Source organism: Copadichromis virginalis, linkage group LG11 (assembly GCF_057382275.1).
Source record: "Copadichromis virginalis isolate Kocher_CV1m ecotype Utaka linkage group LG11, C_Virginalis_male_GT1.1, whole genome shotgun sequence".
NCBI classification, from domain to species: domain Eukaryota; kingdom Metazoa; phylum Chordata; class Actinopteri; order Cichliformes; family Cichlidae; genus Copadichromis; species Copadichromis virginalis.
Genome location: NC_140628.1, coordinates 18,633,146 through 18,653,001, shown reverse-complemented (window position 1 = coordinate 18,653,001; position 19,856 = coordinate 18,633,146). Strand labels below are relative to the sequence as shown.

At 40.7% G+C, this 19,856-nt stretch overlaps 1 protein-coding gene across 3 annotated transcripts in view; it reads left to right on the top strand.

Moving 5' to 3' along the window:
* The first annotated feature begins 383 nt into the window (after positions 1–383).
* The window catches only part of klhl32 (kelch-like family member 32), a 37,030-nt gene continuing 17,557 nt past the window's right edge, over positions 384–19,856 (top strand). Inside the window, exons 1-5 of one of the 3 annotated variants that reach the window (XM_085473438.1) lie at positions 384–579; positions 1,884–1,999; positions 5,798–5,975; positions 12,809–12,916; positions 18,809–18,907. In XM_085473438.1, the coding sequence (XP_085329564.1) occupies positions 1,977–1,999; positions 5,798–5,975; positions 12,809–12,916; positions 18,809–18,907 (408 nt within the window). In that variant the 5' untranslated portion in view covers positions 384–579; positions 1,884–1,976. Of the gene's footprint in view, positions 580–637; positions 1,111–1,883; positions 2,000–5,797; positions 5,976–12,808; positions 12,917–18,808; positions 18,908–19,856 lie in introns of those variants that run through there. The other 2 variants (XM_085473439.1, XM_085473440.1) reach the window with 2 other exon arrangements.

Below are 19,856 nucleotides of genomic sequence, written 5' to 3'. Positions count from 1 at the left end.
TACCATTTAAAAATGTGTCATGATGTTTTGCAAGTGACAAAATGCAGTCGTATACAGATAAAACTGCACTGACGTTTCCTGTAATACTGATATCAAAAATATAAGGGTAACAATGATCTCACAGATGCGTGCAACTACACAGTGTTATATTTCTTCTTTTGCTACTTTCAGTGGAGCAGCGTAGTATCGCCAAATTTGCCGGGCACCCCGTGGAAATCCTATGAGGACCCCTGGTGTCCCAGTAGTGTCTACAATACTGCATGTAGCACACGCAGAGGCATCCCCAACAATTTGCCATGCCTCAATTATCCACCTGGAGGCGCTCTCTCCCGACTGTGTCCATATTCATGTGACCTGCCGTGGAGAGGCGGGGTTATAATGTAACAATTTAGGTCCTACAGTGTAACCAATAAAGTGTTGCTGATAACCCTGCGCATCTGGTCGCCGCTGCACCCTCCCTTCGTGTCGCAGCTGATTTTAAAAAAAGGAGCCCAACCTCGGACATCAAATGATCAAATGATCTGTAACGGAGGCGCCGCCAGAGGGGGACGGGACTGACTCATAACACATTCATATGAGGTGCGTAAGCTTGTGGCACATTGAGAGAGGAGGAGGAGGGGTGAATACTGTAAATTCCTCCAAAGCCGTGAGGTGCTCTGGGTAGGATTTGGTACAGATCGTGTGCTTGTGCTCTGCGAAGGATGCAACAGGATATTCTGCTCGCACAGGAGAGGTTGCTCTCTTCACCGTCCCCGTAGTTTGTGGACCGAGGCGCTGGCCTGTTGCTAGGAGACCTTTTGACAGCTGGGAGCTTTTTTTCTTATTATTTTTCTTCAAAGTGACACTTAATGCACTAAGGGTATCTGCTTATCTGGCAACCCAAACCTTCCCTCCTCCTCCTCCTCAATTCAGCTCCCTCGCGCGCTTTTCGTGCGTAAATCCTAATTGTCTTCTGTGCGTAAAAGACAACATTTGCACTGTGGTCGTTTTCGGTCAGGAGATTACAGTGTTTTGCAGGGAACAATGGCCTAGTTGTTGCGATTATCAGATCCTAAATTTATCCGCCTTCCGGACGTGTTTAACCTCTCCCACTGCTCATTTTTTCACTTGGTAAGATAATTTTTAGATATATGTTATGAAAACCTCGTATTCTAACAGCACTGAAGACATTTAGGGAGACAAGGAAGTTATGATTTCCAATTTTATTTGCTTTTGATCACACGTTTTTAGCATGTGTTCAGCTGGACTCAAGGGTAATGTAAGTAACACTTACCTGTGGCTATACATCTGAAGGTCAGTCGTGAATGGATCGATAAGTAAACCTCACTGAGGATGACACCTAAACCAGCAGTACACTCGGCTCTATCAAATAAACTGCAAACATACAGAGGCTTGCTTCTGTAAAACAGGTGTATGAGAAGACCCAGGTCAGCTTATTATTTGTACACTAAGCGAGTGGGGTTTCAATCAGAGTATCCAGAGCAGCTTGGATTTCCGAGTGACCTCTCTGTGCTGCTGGACATTATCTGTGGGATATCAAGATTCAGGTGTGTAGCACATTATGTCAAGGTTGTAGCTACACCAGAAGGACTTGGTGTAATTTGGACTCCCAGCTTGTTCAGAGAAGTGCTGACCTTGTTGATTCACTTCACTGAAGCCTAGCTGCCTGTGGCTGTCGCAGTCCCCGGGCTTTACAAGAAAAGGCCTTCAAAGAACAGCTCTAACAATTGTCAAAGTCAACAGAGAATGGAGAGAAGGGAGAAGTCAGCATTAGGCGTAACGTGTGGTAGCATCCCTTCACACGTCGCACAGGAGGCTGTCACATTGTGGCTTTGTTGAGTAGATGGACTGAGTGAAGCTGACATGCTGTTCTGTCCTATCAGGCTGATGTATGTGCCCAGTGAGGAGACTACAGTCCTCAGGAGCCACATAGCACCTCCCCTCCACCTCCATCTTAACTTCCTTTGTAAGAGGGTATGCCTTCTGAACCGAGCCTCAGGTAGGTCCGCACATCTAAAGCTCATGGCAAAAATAGACAATAACCCTTAAGGAACCGTTACTGTGTATGCACCTCCTGTGGCTTATCAGGAGGTAGAGCGGGCTGTTCATTGATTGGAAGGATGGTGGTTTGGTGTACGCATGTATGGGTGAATGTGGCTACTGGTGTAACAGTGCTTTGAGTGGTCAGCTAGACTAGAAAACTGCTATGTTAATGAGAATCCAAACACAGAATCAACTGACAGTTTCAAACAATGCTGACATTATTCACTTCTTTATTTTAAGCTGAGAAAGATCTATTTAGGATCGATTTGTTGTTCAATAACCGTGCTTGGAGAGCGCAGGCTCTACTAGCTTTCTCTATCTTTCTCTCTCTCCTGGACTGTCCATTCAGTGTCTTTTTTTATCTAACTTAATATATGGATGTAGACAAGGTTATACGAGCGACAATCCACCTATCTACCTAAGAGCCCAATCCGTTGTACCAAACCTACTTACTAAACCTTCAAAAACAGGTCACAGTTGTATTTTCTTTTAGTTTAATCAAATAGAAGGAAACATCTTTTTATTGTGTTATCAGGGAGTCTTTTTTTAGCAGCAGGATGCTGCACGTGGGATTTACTTGGAAAAAGAACTCCAGCATCTACACTGATTGCTTCATTACCTAGCCTTCCGACTCTGTGGTTTATTTATATGTTTAATAGTTTTTGGACACTAAATGAAGCTCGGAGGCAGGGAGAAATAATCAAGTGCTGATTTTGGCCTTTTCAAGAAATAAGAATATGTTGCAATAAACTATTTTCAAACTGAAATCTACTTTTAGCCTTTTAAAGCCAACATATATGGCATCGTAACATTTCTGACTGTTGCAGTCCTTGCGGTGGTACTTTAAGAGTAAACATTGGTGTACTTTAAATTTTAAAGCTGTTTTACACATCATACTTGGGTAATTAGAGAAAAAATAACCTCTGATAACATTATTTCTTTATTTTTTTGTGAGCTGGTAAATTGCAACTTTTGTAACACAAACAAAATATGACACACTGTGAAATGTAGGACACAGATTCTTTTGCAATATGACCCATTCTGAGGGCAGTTTAGCCACATTATTGTTCTTGTGTTGCTTTAGTTTTCACCATTCGGCTAACAGTTTTGTCCTAATATGTTCATTTCATCCTTATACTCTCTTCTTGGAATGTAAAAACCTTTTACTTTAAATTATGGCAATCCCCCCCCCCCCCCCCCAAAAAAAAAACAAACCTACCAAACAAACAACCTGAGTCATCTTTTATCCTACCTCAATCCCAGAGCGCATTAACGCATCCGCCCACACACACGCCCATTATTTCCTCTGTCTTACACCCCATCACCATGAAGGTGACAGAGTAAGCCTCTTGGCAGGCAGCATAATTTAAAGTGATGGCCAGGACTGGAAGTGGACATAGATGGATTTGGGTGGACAGACTGGCTTATGAATGGGCATAAGCGGAGAGGGACTGAGGATGAGTTGGAAAATGGGGTATATTTGCTGTTACATGGATCCTCAGCTTTCTGCCAGTCGGGAAAACTCATTTTGACATGTTCTGTGGTCAGCGCGTTTATCCTGTCAGCTAAACTGTGAGATAGACGCTGATGGGTAGGAAGCGCTGTTTTTGTAAGGGTGGGGGAATGGCAAATATGTAAATCATGGCAAGCCATTGATTGAGTCACTTGTCTAAATTTCTGATGCAATTTTAACAATGGAAATTAAAGATAACTGAATAATGGGGTGTATGCACTTATGAATGTGTTTGTATCTTGTGGGTGGGACTGATTGAAGGGTTTTAGGCTATTTGATTATATTATTCAAATTATTGCTAGTCCTGTGGATGTTTATGTTTAATATTTTGCAGCCTGGTTAATCTTTTGGGTGTACCTGTTCAGGGACTGTAGATGGAAATGAACTAGTAGCGCGATCTGATAAACACCACCCTTTTTTCTTACGAGATCAGTGTTTTTGTGCATAGTCTTTGATAAATCATCTCATAAACTCATATTTTATTCACAATAGAATATAGAAAACACATCAAATGTTTACATTGGGACATTTTACTATTTCATGAAAATGTTAGCCCGTTTTGAATTTAGCAACACGTCTCCAAAAAGTTGGGACGGGCATCCCGAAAGGCTGGAAAACTAAGTGTTACAGAAAAACAAACCAACTGGAGGAACATTTAGCAGCTTAGTGGGTCATCTGGCAACAGGTCAGTGACATGAGGTGCACAATTCTGCAAAAACCTGTGTCTACATATTGTGGAACAAATTCAGAATAATGTGCCTTGATGAAAAATTGCAAAGACTTCAAATATCTGATCATATGTTTTATTGTGAATGAAACATGAGTATGAGATTTGCACATTTTTGTTCACATTTTACACAGCATCCCAACTGTTTTAGAAATTCACTTATATTTGTGCATATTCTATTCACAGAAAGGGATGCTTTGCCACTGTTTTATCATAAATAAAAATATGGGACAAGCTTATGTGCCAATAATGATACTAACCAGAAAAGTTAAAGCATGACCAAAGTCTTTACATTTAATTCTGAGAAGGCTAATGAATGTTGTAGATAACAAATAATGTAATTATAAAGCAGATATAATAACCTCATGGAGGCAACAAATGCCTCACTAGAGAAAAAACCAAGGATAAATAATTACAATTTATCGCCTGGGAATCATTAATGTTCAAAAAGCCACACTAAATTCTAGGTACAGGGACATTAAATTCATATTAATATGGACTGGACTGGCATGTAGATAGCACTTTTCTGGTCTGACTGCTCGAACCATTCTACTCTATAAGCCACATTTAGCTTTTTCACACACTAATTCATGCAGCACTTAAAGACACACCTACAGCCATTTTTACAATCACTAATTAACCTAGCATGCATGTCTTTGGAGTGTGTAAGTAAGCTGGAGTACCCAAGGAAACATGAGCAGGCAAACAAGCTAAGCAGGCCCCAGATAATCAGGAGATTTAAACCAACTGCACCACCATGCTGCCAAATTATTCAAAAATGTCTTCATCCTCTGGGTTTTGTGGCCACTTCTAGAGAGTTTTATGGCAGAAAACCAACAGTTCCATATAGTTCAGTAAAAAACAAGAAAAATCAGCCTCACGGTGGTGGAAGAGAAAAAATAGGGTATCGTCAATAAGAGTAATCCTGTGTGGACTAATAATAGTTTTAGCGCGTCTGACATTTATAGTAGTTGTCAATACGTGTCTGAACACCAATAGTAAAGTAATCAATGGATACTGATATAGTTGCAGTGGTGTGGTAAAAGGTAGAGGAAACTGGGTTAAGAGATACTTTATGTATGGATAATAATGATACAGCAAGCAACGTTAGCTTGCTGTAGTTCCTTAGCTTAATTCTTGGAGTGTGTGTGAGAGCATTTCATTTCAGTTGTTTGGTGTGATTTTCACCACTGGACATGGGGTAAAAAGTTATGATTTTTCATGTATTTGCTGTGCACATTACATATATTTTAAAAAAAATAGAGATTTTTGTTAAGGTAGGAGTTTTACATGGATATATGTTACTATTGTGCTGTCAAGGTGGTTAAAATGAATGGAATTGTTTAGATTTATTGTAAATGTTTGCTCACAGAAAAGTCTTAATTTGTTTTAATCCATCTGTGGTAAAGGATAAATTATTATTGCTTATTATCATTAGCGCAAAATCTTTGTCTTACCTAGTAAATCCACTAAAATCCAACATCTGTTTTGTATGTCTGTGTGTTGTACACCAGTAGGGAGATGCTGACAGGACAGAGGCTCTGCCAGTCAAAGTCGCACCAGGATTCGGTCCTCTCTGCCCTCAACCAGCAGAGGAAGGATGGCCTGCTGTGTGATGTCACTCTGGTTGCCGGTGAGCAGAAGTTCCACGCCCACAAAGCCGTCCTAGCAGCGTGCAGCGATTACTTCAGGGTGAGTCTAGTTCATGTTAGAGATCTCAAAAACAAGTCATCCTGCCAATAAATGAAGTTCTTGAGCAGAGTAGTAGTAGAAGTGTTTGGTTGGAAAATTGGTCATGTTTGCAAGCCCACATGGTGTATTATATGTCACACCAACTGCTACACGTCTTTCACTAACCCACCTGGAACGAGCCCGAGTGTTTGATACCTTTTAAGCCACATACGTTGCTTTAGCTAGGCTTGTGCTGTCAGACAGCCAGGCAGGAGATTTCCTCAGATGGGCCGCACAGGGAAAAGTGCACACATGAGATTTAATTCAGGGACACCAAGCAGATTAGAAGGTAGAAATTAATCCCTGTTGAAAATGAGAGGCAGATTAAATATGTCCAAGTTGCCCGGGGATTATTCCTCCCGTGTGTGTGTGTGTTTGTAGGGTTTTTTTTTTTTTACTTCTGTCTGAAGAGAGTCGAGGGTGGGCGAGTCACACTCCTCTCCTCCTTTTGTTCATCCCCTTCACATTTGTTCTCCTTTTGTTCTTCGGCTCCTTTTTTAAATGCCGCTCTTTCAAGTCCCAGCTGAGCCGAGCAACACTGTTGTTCCAGCGCTCGGATTATTAGATCAGCCTGCTACAGTAAGCAAGAAAAACTCACTCCGCTCCTCTGTTCCTCTGGAGCAGCCTAACAACATTATGTTCATTTTGTCATCTGACTCCACCGCTGGGTTTCATTTACTTCATTTACTGAGGAGATGAAGGGGCCTTGTGTGGGGAATAGCAACTGTGTTTTCCCCCTCGTTCCACGTCTCAGTCTTCTCACACTCAGGCAAACACCTGCACACTTTGCAGTGATTAGAACACATTATGTAGTCCAGCGGGCATGAGGGATTGTAATGAAATACCTGACCAAGCATGAGTTGTGTACCTGGAACTTGTCCTGAATGTGTCACCTGCCTCTTCCAGTCCCATCACATTACTAAGACGTCTGGACAGCTTGGCGAGATACAGCCACAATCAGTCACACCAGCCTCACAAGCACACCGCTGACAGCGAGAAAGTACCCACACACAAAATGTTGTCTGTTCGCCCATCAGTTAGAAAGGAGCCTTTACCAAAAAACAGTCACTATTTTCAATAGAAATGTCACAAACTACACTAAGTAAAAGTCATATATTGCTTTGTGACAACACTATTTAAAAGACTGATCGGTATTTCCTGTAGATCATTTATAGACGATCTCTCCTCTGTCTAATCCAATATAGCTTGATTTGATAATGGCATCTGTTGTAAGTTGATCCCTGTGAGGAAGTTGGTGCGTGGGGATTCAATGTATACTGTGCTATTTGTAGCAAGCTGTAAATAAGTGGAAATAGATTCACTGCTGCATACAAAATTGAAAGTTTGTGAATTCCCCTTTCAGGTATTTATAGTAGCAACAGCTTATTTAGTTTTTTCTTCTGAATACTTTAGAAAAGGAGTTTGCAGGTACTACTGTGGCACTGATGTCGCATTAGGCAGTTGCATTGCATATTATATATCTCCGGACTGCATGCACAGAGGTACAACACACTACATGGACTGCCTGTGGCCTTTACAAATCCTACCATGTGGATTCATGGATTTTTTTTTCACATTCTGTCTCTCACAGTTGAAGTGTACCTCTGGTGCAAATTACTGACCTCTGTCATCATTTTAAGTGGGGGAACTTGCACAATCGGTGGCTGACTAAATACTTTTTTTGCCCCACTGTATATAAGAACCAGTACAGTTACCATTTGCCTTATAACAGAGTATACTGAAGTCAGATGTGAGGCAGTCTGTCCCATAGCCTAAGCCTGGCCTAGACTGGGCAACAAGACAATGGTCCCAAGCACAGTAACAAGTCTATAACAGAACAGCTGAAAAAGAAAAGAATCAAGGTGCTGCAGACCTCAGCCTGACTGGAATACTGTGCTATGCATATATAAATACCCACTAACCTCAGTGTACTGATGTATTAATATTGTAAAGAAGTATGGGGCAAAACTGTATCACTTATCAAGTTTTTCTAAAGGTGCTTCTACAAACTACAGAGTGATGCAGATTCAAATAAAGAATTTTGAATCTTGAACATTAAAAATGTAAAGATGCAGTTGAATCATTACTACAAGGTCTTTCTTTATGAAGTAGAAAGGAGAACAGAGTGGCTGTCAAGAATAAACAAACTGTTGCTCTTAATCATTTGTTTATTTATAGCAATCAAGGTTCAGATAGGAACACTATAGTCAAAAAAAGACTTTTATTTTAATCTCCTGGAATTTATGTTATTATCCTTTATTTATCCAGGTGAAAAAGTCTCATTGAGGTTAAAATGTCATTTTCAAGAGAGACGTGGGCAATAGGGCAGCAAAAGTTACAATTTGATGGCATGGGCAACTTCCCAGCCCTTCCATGTGCACTGGCACAGAATTGGGCAGGATTCAAGGACACAGACAGATTAAGTCAAATGCAGCATTAAACTGTGTTCATTACTCATATAGAGTGGGTTGTCTGCCTATCAGAAAGTCAGTGATTTGGTCCCTGGCTCCTCTGTCTGCATGTTGAAGTATCAAACAAGATACTGATCCTCAAGCACTTTGTAAGTATCGATACCAGTCCATCCAAAACAGGAGCTGTGGGTTGCAGAGTGGCTTGCAGATGAAAAAATGTGCTCCAAATGAGATTTGCCAATTATATATAGGGATGGGTATCATTTAGGTTTTATCCGATACCAGTACCAAATCGATACTTTTGAAACGGTGCCGGTGTTTAAACGGTGCTCGAACCGGTGCTTAAAGAATGGAGAACTCAAACTTTGTCCAACAATCTCTTATGTTTAGCTGTTTTTTTGTAAAAAGATAACAATGTTAGCCTTTTCTGCAGCTATAGGGCATATATGGTATCACTCTTGGCTGGAAGCAGTGCTTAATCAATGGAAAAAACACCAATTTTGTCTAAAAACCTCTCATGTTTAGCTGTTTCCCAGCGCTTTGGGGTCCTTAGGGACTAGTAAAGCGCTATACAAATACAGGAATTTTACGATTTTGACCGCTTCGCCTTGGGCATTTTTAATCTGTAGCTCTGCTCTAAAAGAACGTACGTACCTGGGCCCGCCTACTACGCTTGCAAAGGTAAAATGATTGGCTAGAATCCAAAGTGTATGACATCTCAGGAAAAATAAAAGCACCGAAATAAACTACCGTTTATGTCAGAACTGGTGTCATAATGGCACCGGATACCGGTACCCATCCCTAATTATATATCAGCTGATATCCTGGGTTTGTGGTGAGCTTTCCTTTATGTTGTGCTCTGTGAGCACTACTTTGAAACATATTAAGCATCTAAATCCAATCACAAAATCACCACGCAGTTTACCATAGAAATGCTGACCATGTTTATTTCTTTCTACTGAGGCAGTTAAGGACAGGAAGGTTAAATTAACAAATGAATGGTTTTCACAAGTTTTTGTGCACAGTCTTAAGTAAAAGTCTAAGTACTCTGAATCCTTGTAAACCTTCCTCATTTCTTGGCACCAAGAACGAGAGCAGTTGGCAGATTCAGTCCAAATGCACTGATACACGCATTGGTCTTTAAAAAGCTTAACAGCTGAGCCTCTGGCAATTTAACAGCTTGCAGCAGTTATGGAACAAACATTCCAATTAAACTTTACCAAGCAGTACCAAAGTGTAGACATGTCTCGTTTAATACTATTTTCTCTGATCTAAAGGTCCCAGCAACATAGGAACATAGGAAAATGCCAGAAAAATCCAAAGAAGAACAAACAAATGCAGTCTGAAAGGTTTATAAGAAAATTCCACTGGACACTCACAAAGCAAAAACACAGATTAAATTGGAGAATGTCTTCCTAAATGGGATATTGTTGTTGTATATGAAACTACTCCACTTTTTTTTAAATTACTGTGCACGCTCATCATAAAGGTAGCCAGGTAGAGGGCAGAACTAATTTCTTTTCAAAGTATTGGAAGACCAGCATACATTTTTAATGTAAAATTCAGTTAAAACAAAAAGAAGACATTTTTGTTTCTCTATTGTAAGATAAGAATCAGTGTAAAATAGAAATATTAAAGTGAAGTGCCTAGGGCTGCCCCAAACGATTATTTTGATAGTCGACTAGTCACCAATTATTTTTGCGATTAGTCGACTAATCAGATCATCATCCATTGGACATAAAACGTACAGCTTATTGCACCAGCAGCATCTGCTCTCATATAACTATCATTAGCTTCCAGCTTTAAGTGTTTAAGGTATGTGCTAACTAAAAATAAAGACAAGATGATAGTTTATTAAATTTTAATGAAATTTGCAGATTGTTTCGGTTTAATAAACTCCTTGCTCTCTAAAATATAACAGGACACCGGAGTATATTCTCGAGCATCTCACACTTCTGATAATCAGCTGTCTGCTTGACGTTTATTCAGCTGTGTAAACACTATAACTTTAATCTCAGCCAAACCGATTTACTCAGGAACAAATAAAACACGGAACAAAGCCAAACAATAACATTTTTAAGTTATCTAAGTGACTTATATATGTTTAACCTGAGTAGCGAAAGACAGGTGTTCTCACGGGCTCTAGTGAGGCTTGCCCCCGGCTAGCAATCGAGCTAGTGGGTAACAGACGTCTCTGAAAACGTCGGAGCGCTTTTGAAAATATGTGGTGTCTTGATAAACTGAGCAGATATTTGAGGTTTACACAGCTACATTCTCACCTGAAAATGTGTTAAACGTTTATTTTGCGACCCAGAAAGAATAATAAGAATAACATTAAAACTAACTAGCTGCCGCCATTGTTGGAAACTGAGCTGGGCCGCGCTATGAATTCTGGGACAGAGCTACTTCTTCTTCTTTGGGGTTTAACGGCAGCTGGCATCCTTGAACATGCAGTGCTGCCATCTTCTGTTTCATTCCGTTATTACACTCTTAAATCCTACTACTCATTCCTGCGTCTTTTGGGATCTTACAAAGCTTCAAACGACGCGTCAACTATTAAATCAGTCGTCGACGATTTTGATAGTCGACGTAATTGTGACTAGTCGACTAATCATGGCAGCCCTAGAAGTGCCCCAAAAAGCAAAATCATCCATTTACCAAATACAGTCAACTATTCTTTTTGGTCTTTTCTAATAAACATACTTGCAAGTGTAGTCTCCTTCCCTGGAGATAAACCACTACTTTTCTCAGACTGAATACTGTAATTTTTCACTGGGTGCGTGAGGAAGTCACGAGTCCTCTATGGTATGATCAGGCCAAGCAGGCACACACAAATTTTGCCAGCGGGTCAGGCTAACTGCAACGCTACACCCCCACTGCAGCAGTGTGTGAAACGACTGCAGCGAGCATGGCTCTGTGGCGCAATGTGTCTCTGCGATAGATCTATATCCCAAATCAGGGTAGCCATCCGTCACCACCAGTGCTCCCTGAGCTCCTTCACCAAGGTCAGGAGCGCTCATGCTGAAGGCACACAACTCTATGAGCACTTCTCAGGGTGCCCTGTCTCTGTATATCGTAGGCAGTCTATATTGTTTGTCCTCCACTCTTTACTTCCTGCTTGTGTCTCAATGCTTTTTTGTGTGTGTTTTATGTTCTTGCAGACAGACCAAAGCTCAGCCGCTATCACATCCCGGGTGGTGAATCAACAAGACTGAGCTTTGAAGACAGATACGCAGACACTGGTTTAAAACTCAGCGTAGCCCATTTCTCACATCATGCTCACAATACAGAAGGGCCATTTGCCAGAGAAGGGGGTGGGCGTTGGTGCCTGGTGAAAGTTCATGTGTGCTATGAATCAGGGAAAGCCACATTCATTATAAGCGAAATGAATGTGGCTTTCACAACAGAAGGAGATCCTGCGATAACCAGGCAGCCCGGGGGCTTTTGAAGCTTAAAATGCTGTCACACACCAGCGTCTCAGTGGAGATAGAGTGGAGCGACCGTGTTGCACATTGCACTGTGATTAAAAAGATACTTTAAAATTGCAAGTTAGCTAAGATCACTATCCTGAAAAGCAAGGAAACTTTGGATACAGAAACAGCTGGAATTAATTTTCAAAAGCGGTTTAGTGGTGCTGTTTGTCCCATTACAGGAGAAACATTGAGACACCACATTTAAAGATGGTATAACGTTACTCTAGCTCAGAACTCAGGTGACAGGTAGCAGATGATCGTCATCATGGCCATGCTTAACCTGTAAAACTCCTTCTTTCTCTCTTCCCCTCAACACTGCTGCGCACTGCTGGTTGGCCGTGATCAATAGCGCTGTCATCCCTTCATGGTGTGACACCAATCAATAGCTTTGATTAGCGAGCAGCAAGGTGGACTCACACACAGCAGGGCCAGACTGCAGATGCTGTGTCCACGGCTTTGATTTCACATGGAGTTTGACATGTACTGTGCTCATGCACGTGTGTGTGTGTGTGAGACAGGATGAGGGAAAGACAGAGGGGTATAACAGAAAGTACTGATTGTGCTATTTCTTTCTGTTGACCTTCAGAGCCAAGGCAGGTAAATCAATACGAAAAGGGTTCTAGGATGCTGCGTCTGGCAGGTTTTGATTAACTATCAGGCTGTTTTTTTGTTTTTGTTTTTTTTTCTCAAGTGTGTCGTAACCTCCAGATATTTATATGATGAACCTCCAGAGCCACCTCTGAAAGACTGGAGAAACAAATGTGAATGGTTGTGATCACTGGACTTTTTCTAATACAGTATTATATGTGTTTGCTTCTTTTATTTCAACAAAGAAAGAAAATGCCACATGAAATATGTGTGATGTAATGTTCCCTCAGCTGACCTCCATGTTTTGGCTCTGTGTCATCAGGCCATGTTCAGCCTGTGCATGGTGGAGAGCGAGGCAGATGAAGTGACTCTGCAGGGAGTGACCAGCGTCGGACTGAAGCACGCTTTAGATTTCGCTTACACTGGACAGGTGAGTTTGAGCCATCGTGAGCAGACTGACAAAAAAACCCCAAAACAACAACAACATTTGCAGAGATGGAAATGCTGTCGACAGAAAATCTCATGAAAAGAAATCACAGTACACCACACAGAAATTTTTAGATTAATATCCAGAAAGTTATTTATCAGTACATATCATTACATTTGCTAAACTGTGGGTGAACGTCCACTACTACTGTTAAATTGTTCTGATGTATCATTAGGTTTAGAAACCAAGTTCTCTGCCAGGTGACATAGTTTGTTGACTCTGATTTATTGAATCCTTATTTGGCTGCCTAATCAGCCTTACTTTCTACACTGTTTCAAGGCTAAGCTACATTGCCTGATCCCATTTGCCTGATTGGCAGTTTCGTCTCATTTGGACGTCTAGGCCTGCTCAATTGATCAGCCTTCGTTGCTTTAAATTTGCAACCTCTCTGGAATGAAATGCTTTAACCTGTAGTGCAAGAAATAATATATATGTTTTTAATATAAAAATATACAGTAATAACGCAAGCAACCACAAAATCCCCTGGGGCCCACCCAAACTTAAATCTTCACTCCAATGAAAATACAAGAGAAAGTGATGTATTTCCTTGACTGTTTTATTCAGGAAACATAAACAACACAGTCCTTTGGCTATAAATCACCACCCATCCATATGTAAAGTGTTAAAGCCCATGTGTGACCCACCTGGATGCAAATTTCAATACAAAAGTAAGTAAATTTAGGTCAGAGCAATGAGTAATATCACAAACTAACAACCTCCTATTACCAGTTTTAATTCACTTTTTATCTAAACAAATTAATTTACATATATAAATATGCAACTGTAAATAATTTCACACTGAATTTCTGTTATTACTACAGCCTACCTGCAGTACTGGCCCCCACTTTGGAATTCACTTTGTTAAAAAGATACTTCTGTTAAACCCCTTGAGTTAAAGCTGAAAGTCTGGACTTCAGTCACATCTTGACTGTTTGACTGAGACAAAATCCATCCATTTTTTAAATATACAGTCCTAGAAAACAAGTAAATGGGCTGGCTAGCAGCAATCTCTGAGATGCAAGTTATGTTTGTTTTCCCTACTGTTCACTGAAATACACCGTATAAAGACAACATAAACGCTCAAGTGGTTTAGCAAATTTATTTAGCCAAGCTAACCAAGCTATATAAGCAAGCACAGTGCAGCTACTCAGCATGCTAAGCTAACCAGCATGTTCTTAGTACTGGCAGACAGTAGCCAAACACTAAACTAACTCCCTCAGCTAGCATAGCAGCACACAACATAACTGGCTAACAAGCTATGAAGAATATTTGCAGAATTGATTCCAGTGCTGTTCTTCTTTGATATATACACTTTACATGTACATGTATATTGTTGTTTAAAGAGCTTGGAAAGAAAAGCGTCTGGACTTCTTTGAGTTGCTTGAAGATGTTTCACCTCTCATCCGAGAAGCTTCTTCAGTTCTAAGGTCAAATGGGGGAGAGTCCCAGATTTAAACCCAGTGGGAGTTTCACCCCAAAGAGGGACAAAGGACCCCTGATGATCCTCTACCTAATCACATGAGCCAAGGTGTGAAAGCGGGTGTGGGTCACAATCAGTCAGGGTTTCAGGTGAGCTCATTGTGAAACCTGGTCCCACCCTATCGTGTGATTTCCTGAGGTCAGATGGCCCAGGATGTGAGTGGACGTTAAGGCCTCTTTGACTCCCATCACCCTCTGGAACACAAACTTAGGGTAATCAGGACCCTACACCACCGGGCAGAACATGTTCCCTCTAAGCCTGAAGGAAAAAAGAAGGAACACACACATGTAAAGGAAGCACTTAAAACATGCTTCTATCCTAATTGGGCATTCATAAAGTCAGCAAAGATGCACAGAAAAGAAGATCAGACACCAGCGAGGGAGGATAAGAAGGACAGACGCAACAACATTGTCATCCCCTATGTAGCCGGTGTATCAGAGAAACTCAGGAGAGTTTTCTCCAAGCACGACATCCCAGTGTACTTCAGACCCAGCAACACACTCAGACAAAAACTAAACACAAACTTAACAATGTGGTGTATGCTGTACAGTGCAGCGAGGAATGCTCAGACCTCTACATCGGAGAGACCAAACAACCACTTCACAAGCGCATGGCACAACATAGAAGAGCCACCTCCACAGGACAAGACTCAGCAGTTCATCTGCATCTTAAGGATAAAGGTCACTCTTTCAAGGATGCCAACGTTCACATTTTGGACAGAGAGGACAGATGGTTTGAAAGAGGAGGGAAAGAAGCCATTTACGTCCACTGTGAGCGACCATCTTTGAACAGAGGCGGTGGTTTATGATACCAACTGTCTGCCATCTATAATCTATAATCCAGTTTTGAGTTCCCTTCCCAGACGCCTTAACGTCCACTCACATCCTGGGCCATCTGACCTCAGGAAATCACATGATAAGGTGATTTGACCTTAGAACTGAAGAAGCTTCTCGGATGAGAGGTGAAACGTCTTCAAGTAACTTAAAGAAGTCCAGACGCTTTTCTTTCCAAGCTCCTTAGACTACGATGACCTGGATGACTGAGAACCTTCACAGATATATTGTTGCTTGTTAGTAAATATCTTGCCAAACAGTTTTTTGCAGTTTGGGACTGTGTTGTCATGCATACCTGTAAATAAGTGTTCATCAAACAGTGATGCTGGTAATTGATTTAAGAACAATGAATGTGTGTATTTATTATTTATGAAAATCAGTTTTTACTGTCTCACTATATATGGTGAAATAATAAATAAAAATAAGATAAAAAATAATAACATGATAAATGAACACACGTCTGTGTTTTCATATATTAGCAAAGCGAACAAGCACCAGGGGCCTGGTTTTTGCTAGTAGTAGAGACGCTGTGGCTGGTCAAAGTAAAGATAAATTTGACTACTTTGAATGCCAGAGGGTTATCTGTCAAAGAGCATTATGTAGTTCATAAGATGACCAAGCTGATGTTAGTAGATTAAAAATCCTATGTGCTGGCTATATTTTATAATTAAAGGGGAGTATAAAAACAGCATACAAATGTGAAATACTCAAATACTGTACATTTACTTTAAAGCTGAAAATAACTTAATATTCTATCAGTGCCAAATATGTCACAAAACTAAATAAAAACATGGATTCTGCAGATTACCTCTTTAATCTCAGCAGCATAAGCTCCTACCGCTGGATGACTGAGTGTGCAGGTGCTTTATCAGATTTTTACTATGAACTATGAACTATGCACCTGCCCTGGCCACTCTGGTTAAAATAAAAACAGAAGAGCACACAATTACATTTCAGTGCTAAAGGTTCTTGTGAGTTCATGTCCTTGTCTTGTCGCCCAGTCGACAAAGAACGAGTGCGTGAGAATTCCTGTAAACCTTTCTTGACATTTTTTGTGCCAATGATTCTTGCTTCACTAAGCAGCCCAGCGGCTTATTTTGTGTACCAAGAGGCCAGGAACTTTGTAATTACTCCTAATTTTATTTCCACAGTGGAAATGAGCAAAGAGTGAGTCGGTTAGCCAGTGTAAGTAGGTCAACAGCAGGCTTGCAAGCCGCCCCGCTTTGGTTGGCTCAGCTCCTGTCTGCCCAGAGGAGATGATAGCAGATGAGATGAGGGCAATAAGCTTACCCCCAGACCGTTAATAATGACCTACTAAAAATCCTTTAGCCACATGTCATAGGCCAGCAGGGTGAAGGAGGAGGCATGCCATCAGTAGCTTCATAGGATTTCTTTTATTTTTTCACTGGCTGCCAACCACAGCGGATCTCTCAATCAATTAAACATCCTGCAGCGCTGCCACAGTTTTATTAGCCACACGGTACCAGATCACATGGCAGAGGACATGCGTTCTGCCTTACACGCATCTTCTTCCATTTTATATCTCCTCCAGGTGAAAGCTAGTAAGCGGCAATAACTGCTGGTTTACACAAGAGCTCATTGTACTCCCACACTGAAGCGGGCACGGAGTTATAAAACTGACTTCTGCTGTGTGAGGTAGAGGTGCTCTAACTGTAGTGGGCTTCTGGAGTGGATAGGAGAGCACGATATGAAGAGAGTTCACTTACTGTTATTACAGTCATCATTGCTGCTGCTGCTGCCTGACAGGATGCTGATTGAGTGAAAAAGGGAAAAAATGCGGGGTTTGATGTTTTTGATAGCATGCTTTCCTCAGTTCATAGTCACAGAATAGATGAAGAGGTGCTTGGAAATTAGTTTTTTCAAATCAACATTTTTATCTGCTCTGTTCTGCTGTTTTTTTCTTCTCTAGCTCAGTGTATCTAGATTCTTGTTAATGAAGCGAAAACCACTTGCTATTGCTCTCTGTCTTAATATGTTAAGCTTACGAGGCCCATAGATGGTGCGGCTTGTTAACTGGATTGCTGCCCAGGCCTGGAAGGAAACCATACTGTGATAAATGGGAATGTGCAGATGCAGCTAATTGTGGAGAAGGAGGGTAGAAATTTTTTTTTATCAGAGCGGCTTGCTGGGAATATTTTCTAAGTGGTTGTATATTATACTATTATAAACAAGTAGCCTGATGATTTCAAATGAAGTGTTTACATGAATCCTAAAGTGGCCAAATAATGCGTTATAATGCAGTGAGAGCAATCATGTAGACTGAATGGACAAACATGCAGTAGAATTAAGTAACACATTTGTATTCAGATCTGCTCATTTTGTTGTTCAGATTCATAAATAATCAGTAGGCTCCAGCAAAATTGATACTCCTGAGGCCTGCTAAACAATGTTCAGTCCATTACTGTGGCAACAGTACCGATGGGTGAGAGAGACAAACGATGAAGTCATTTTTCACACTTTCACTGCTGATGCAGTCACAGCTCTGTGGATATGTAGGGCAGAGCTGCTAAAGGGATTATCAAAGGTTTTGTAGGTTGTTTTTTTTGTTTGTTTTTAAAACCAATCTAAACTGTGGGACAGGTGATTCCACAGGATGAGGGAGATAGCATGGTGTCTAGTCTGACTGGGTTACGATTTAAGTGATGCCACCCTCTGCGCAGTTCTCCACCCCTCTGCTCCTAAGAGCTTACGAGAACGAACTGGCTGCGTTACAGAGCGTTATGTTGCATATGGGTGGGTAATATGGAGGAAACAGAAGGAAGCTTTCAGTGCATAATTTTCATCCGCTGCTCATTTAAACAGGAAGCATTTTGGAAGAATCTGTGCAGAAACAATTGCCTGAATATGTTGCTGCGCTGCAAGGAGAATAATGGCAAATCAAGCACAATGGTCAAGCAGGGTTTTTTTGTTTTTGTTTCCGCATCATCTGTTGCAGTGTCCGAAACATTTTTACATTTAACCAGTAGAAATCAAACTTAGCCCAACTAAAGTTAAAATAAGAAAGAAATTACAAATATATATATACTTTTTTTAGTTCTAAGGTTGTATGTGTTAGGACATGAAAAAATAAATCCTCTTTTTCTCACATGCTTGATAGCTGGATTAATGTCTCTGGGCTAAAATGCTGTGTTTAGTTTTTATCAAATGTAGCATGGTGCATTATGGATAAATATTAAAGACATTATTCCAGAAATCTTGTGGTTCTTCAGAGGGAATTTGCTGAAATGTTCCAAGAAAATTGGATGTGTTCATCTCGACATTTCGTCATTCATCCAAGTGACTTCTTCAGACATTCTGCATACCATAGATAAAAACGTGTGCCTGAACCTGAACAGTTAAAAGAAACAGTGATTATCAATAAATAATATACAGTACAGTACTAAAGTTCAGAAAAAGGCATCACTTGAAAACAACCTAGAGCTCAGCTGCAGTGAAACGGACACTCAGACACAAATGTTAAAAAAAGAAACCTAATGACCCTGTTTGAATGCTCTGAACCAGATTCTGCTGGAGCCAGCAGTGATCCAGGACGTCCTGTCTGCAGGCAGCCACCTTCAGCTGCTGGAGCTCCTCAGCCTCTGCTCACACTACCTCATCCAGGTGCGTGCACAAAGCACAGACGCACACGCGCACATGAATGCATGCATGCACACAAACGTTCACATGTTCTGGTGTCCTTGTGTGTGAGCTGGGAACTGCGGACATTAGGAAAAGAAATCAGCGCAGAAACAGGTTCATGCTACAAAATCCTCATCAGGTTAATGAAAATCTGGTAATAACACTGATGTGTGAGAGGTATGGTCCACTCAGGAACAGTTGCTCCGTTTGATCCTATCTGCCAGTTATATCGGGGGAATTTTTACAAATGAGTCACCTTACTTGGGGTTGAATAGCTTACATAGGTCATTTTACACATTTCCTAAATCATTATCCAAACTGTCAAGTATCTCCTGTGTTTCTTTCCAGTTTTCTTTCATTACTATAGATTTTTTGCTTTTTTTCCCTTCAGAAAATGAAAATGAAGATATTATGTGTAAGAACTGTGAGCTGTTGCAGTTATTACACCCTAATTACACATTACAATTACACGTTATTACACACCCTAATAGAATAGAATAGAAAAGTTGAATTCTATTCTATTCTATTAGGGTGTGTGAAAGGCATGCCACCTTTGTTAGGAAAATAATGCAATTTTATATCAAGATTATTGTGATTATATTGATACTGACTGCTTGCATATTAAAATACTGACATGATGTCCCCATCTAAACCAGTAAAAGAGCAAATGACTAGAATTGGATCAAAGAGTCCTTTTCTTCAATCTCTTTGTCGTTACCTTTAAATTAGGTAATTTCTACTTTTGGTACTTGTGTGAAAATCAGGTGATGTTTTAGGACCTATTTGAGAAATGTAAAAATTCCAAAGGGTTCAAACCTCTACAACAACAGTGTATGTGTTAACTTCTGTTTCTGCGCTGTTGTTGTTAGTCAAGCTCACTTAGGCTATAATGTGTTAATTAGTGAGATGCAGAGGTGCCTCTAGTTTAACT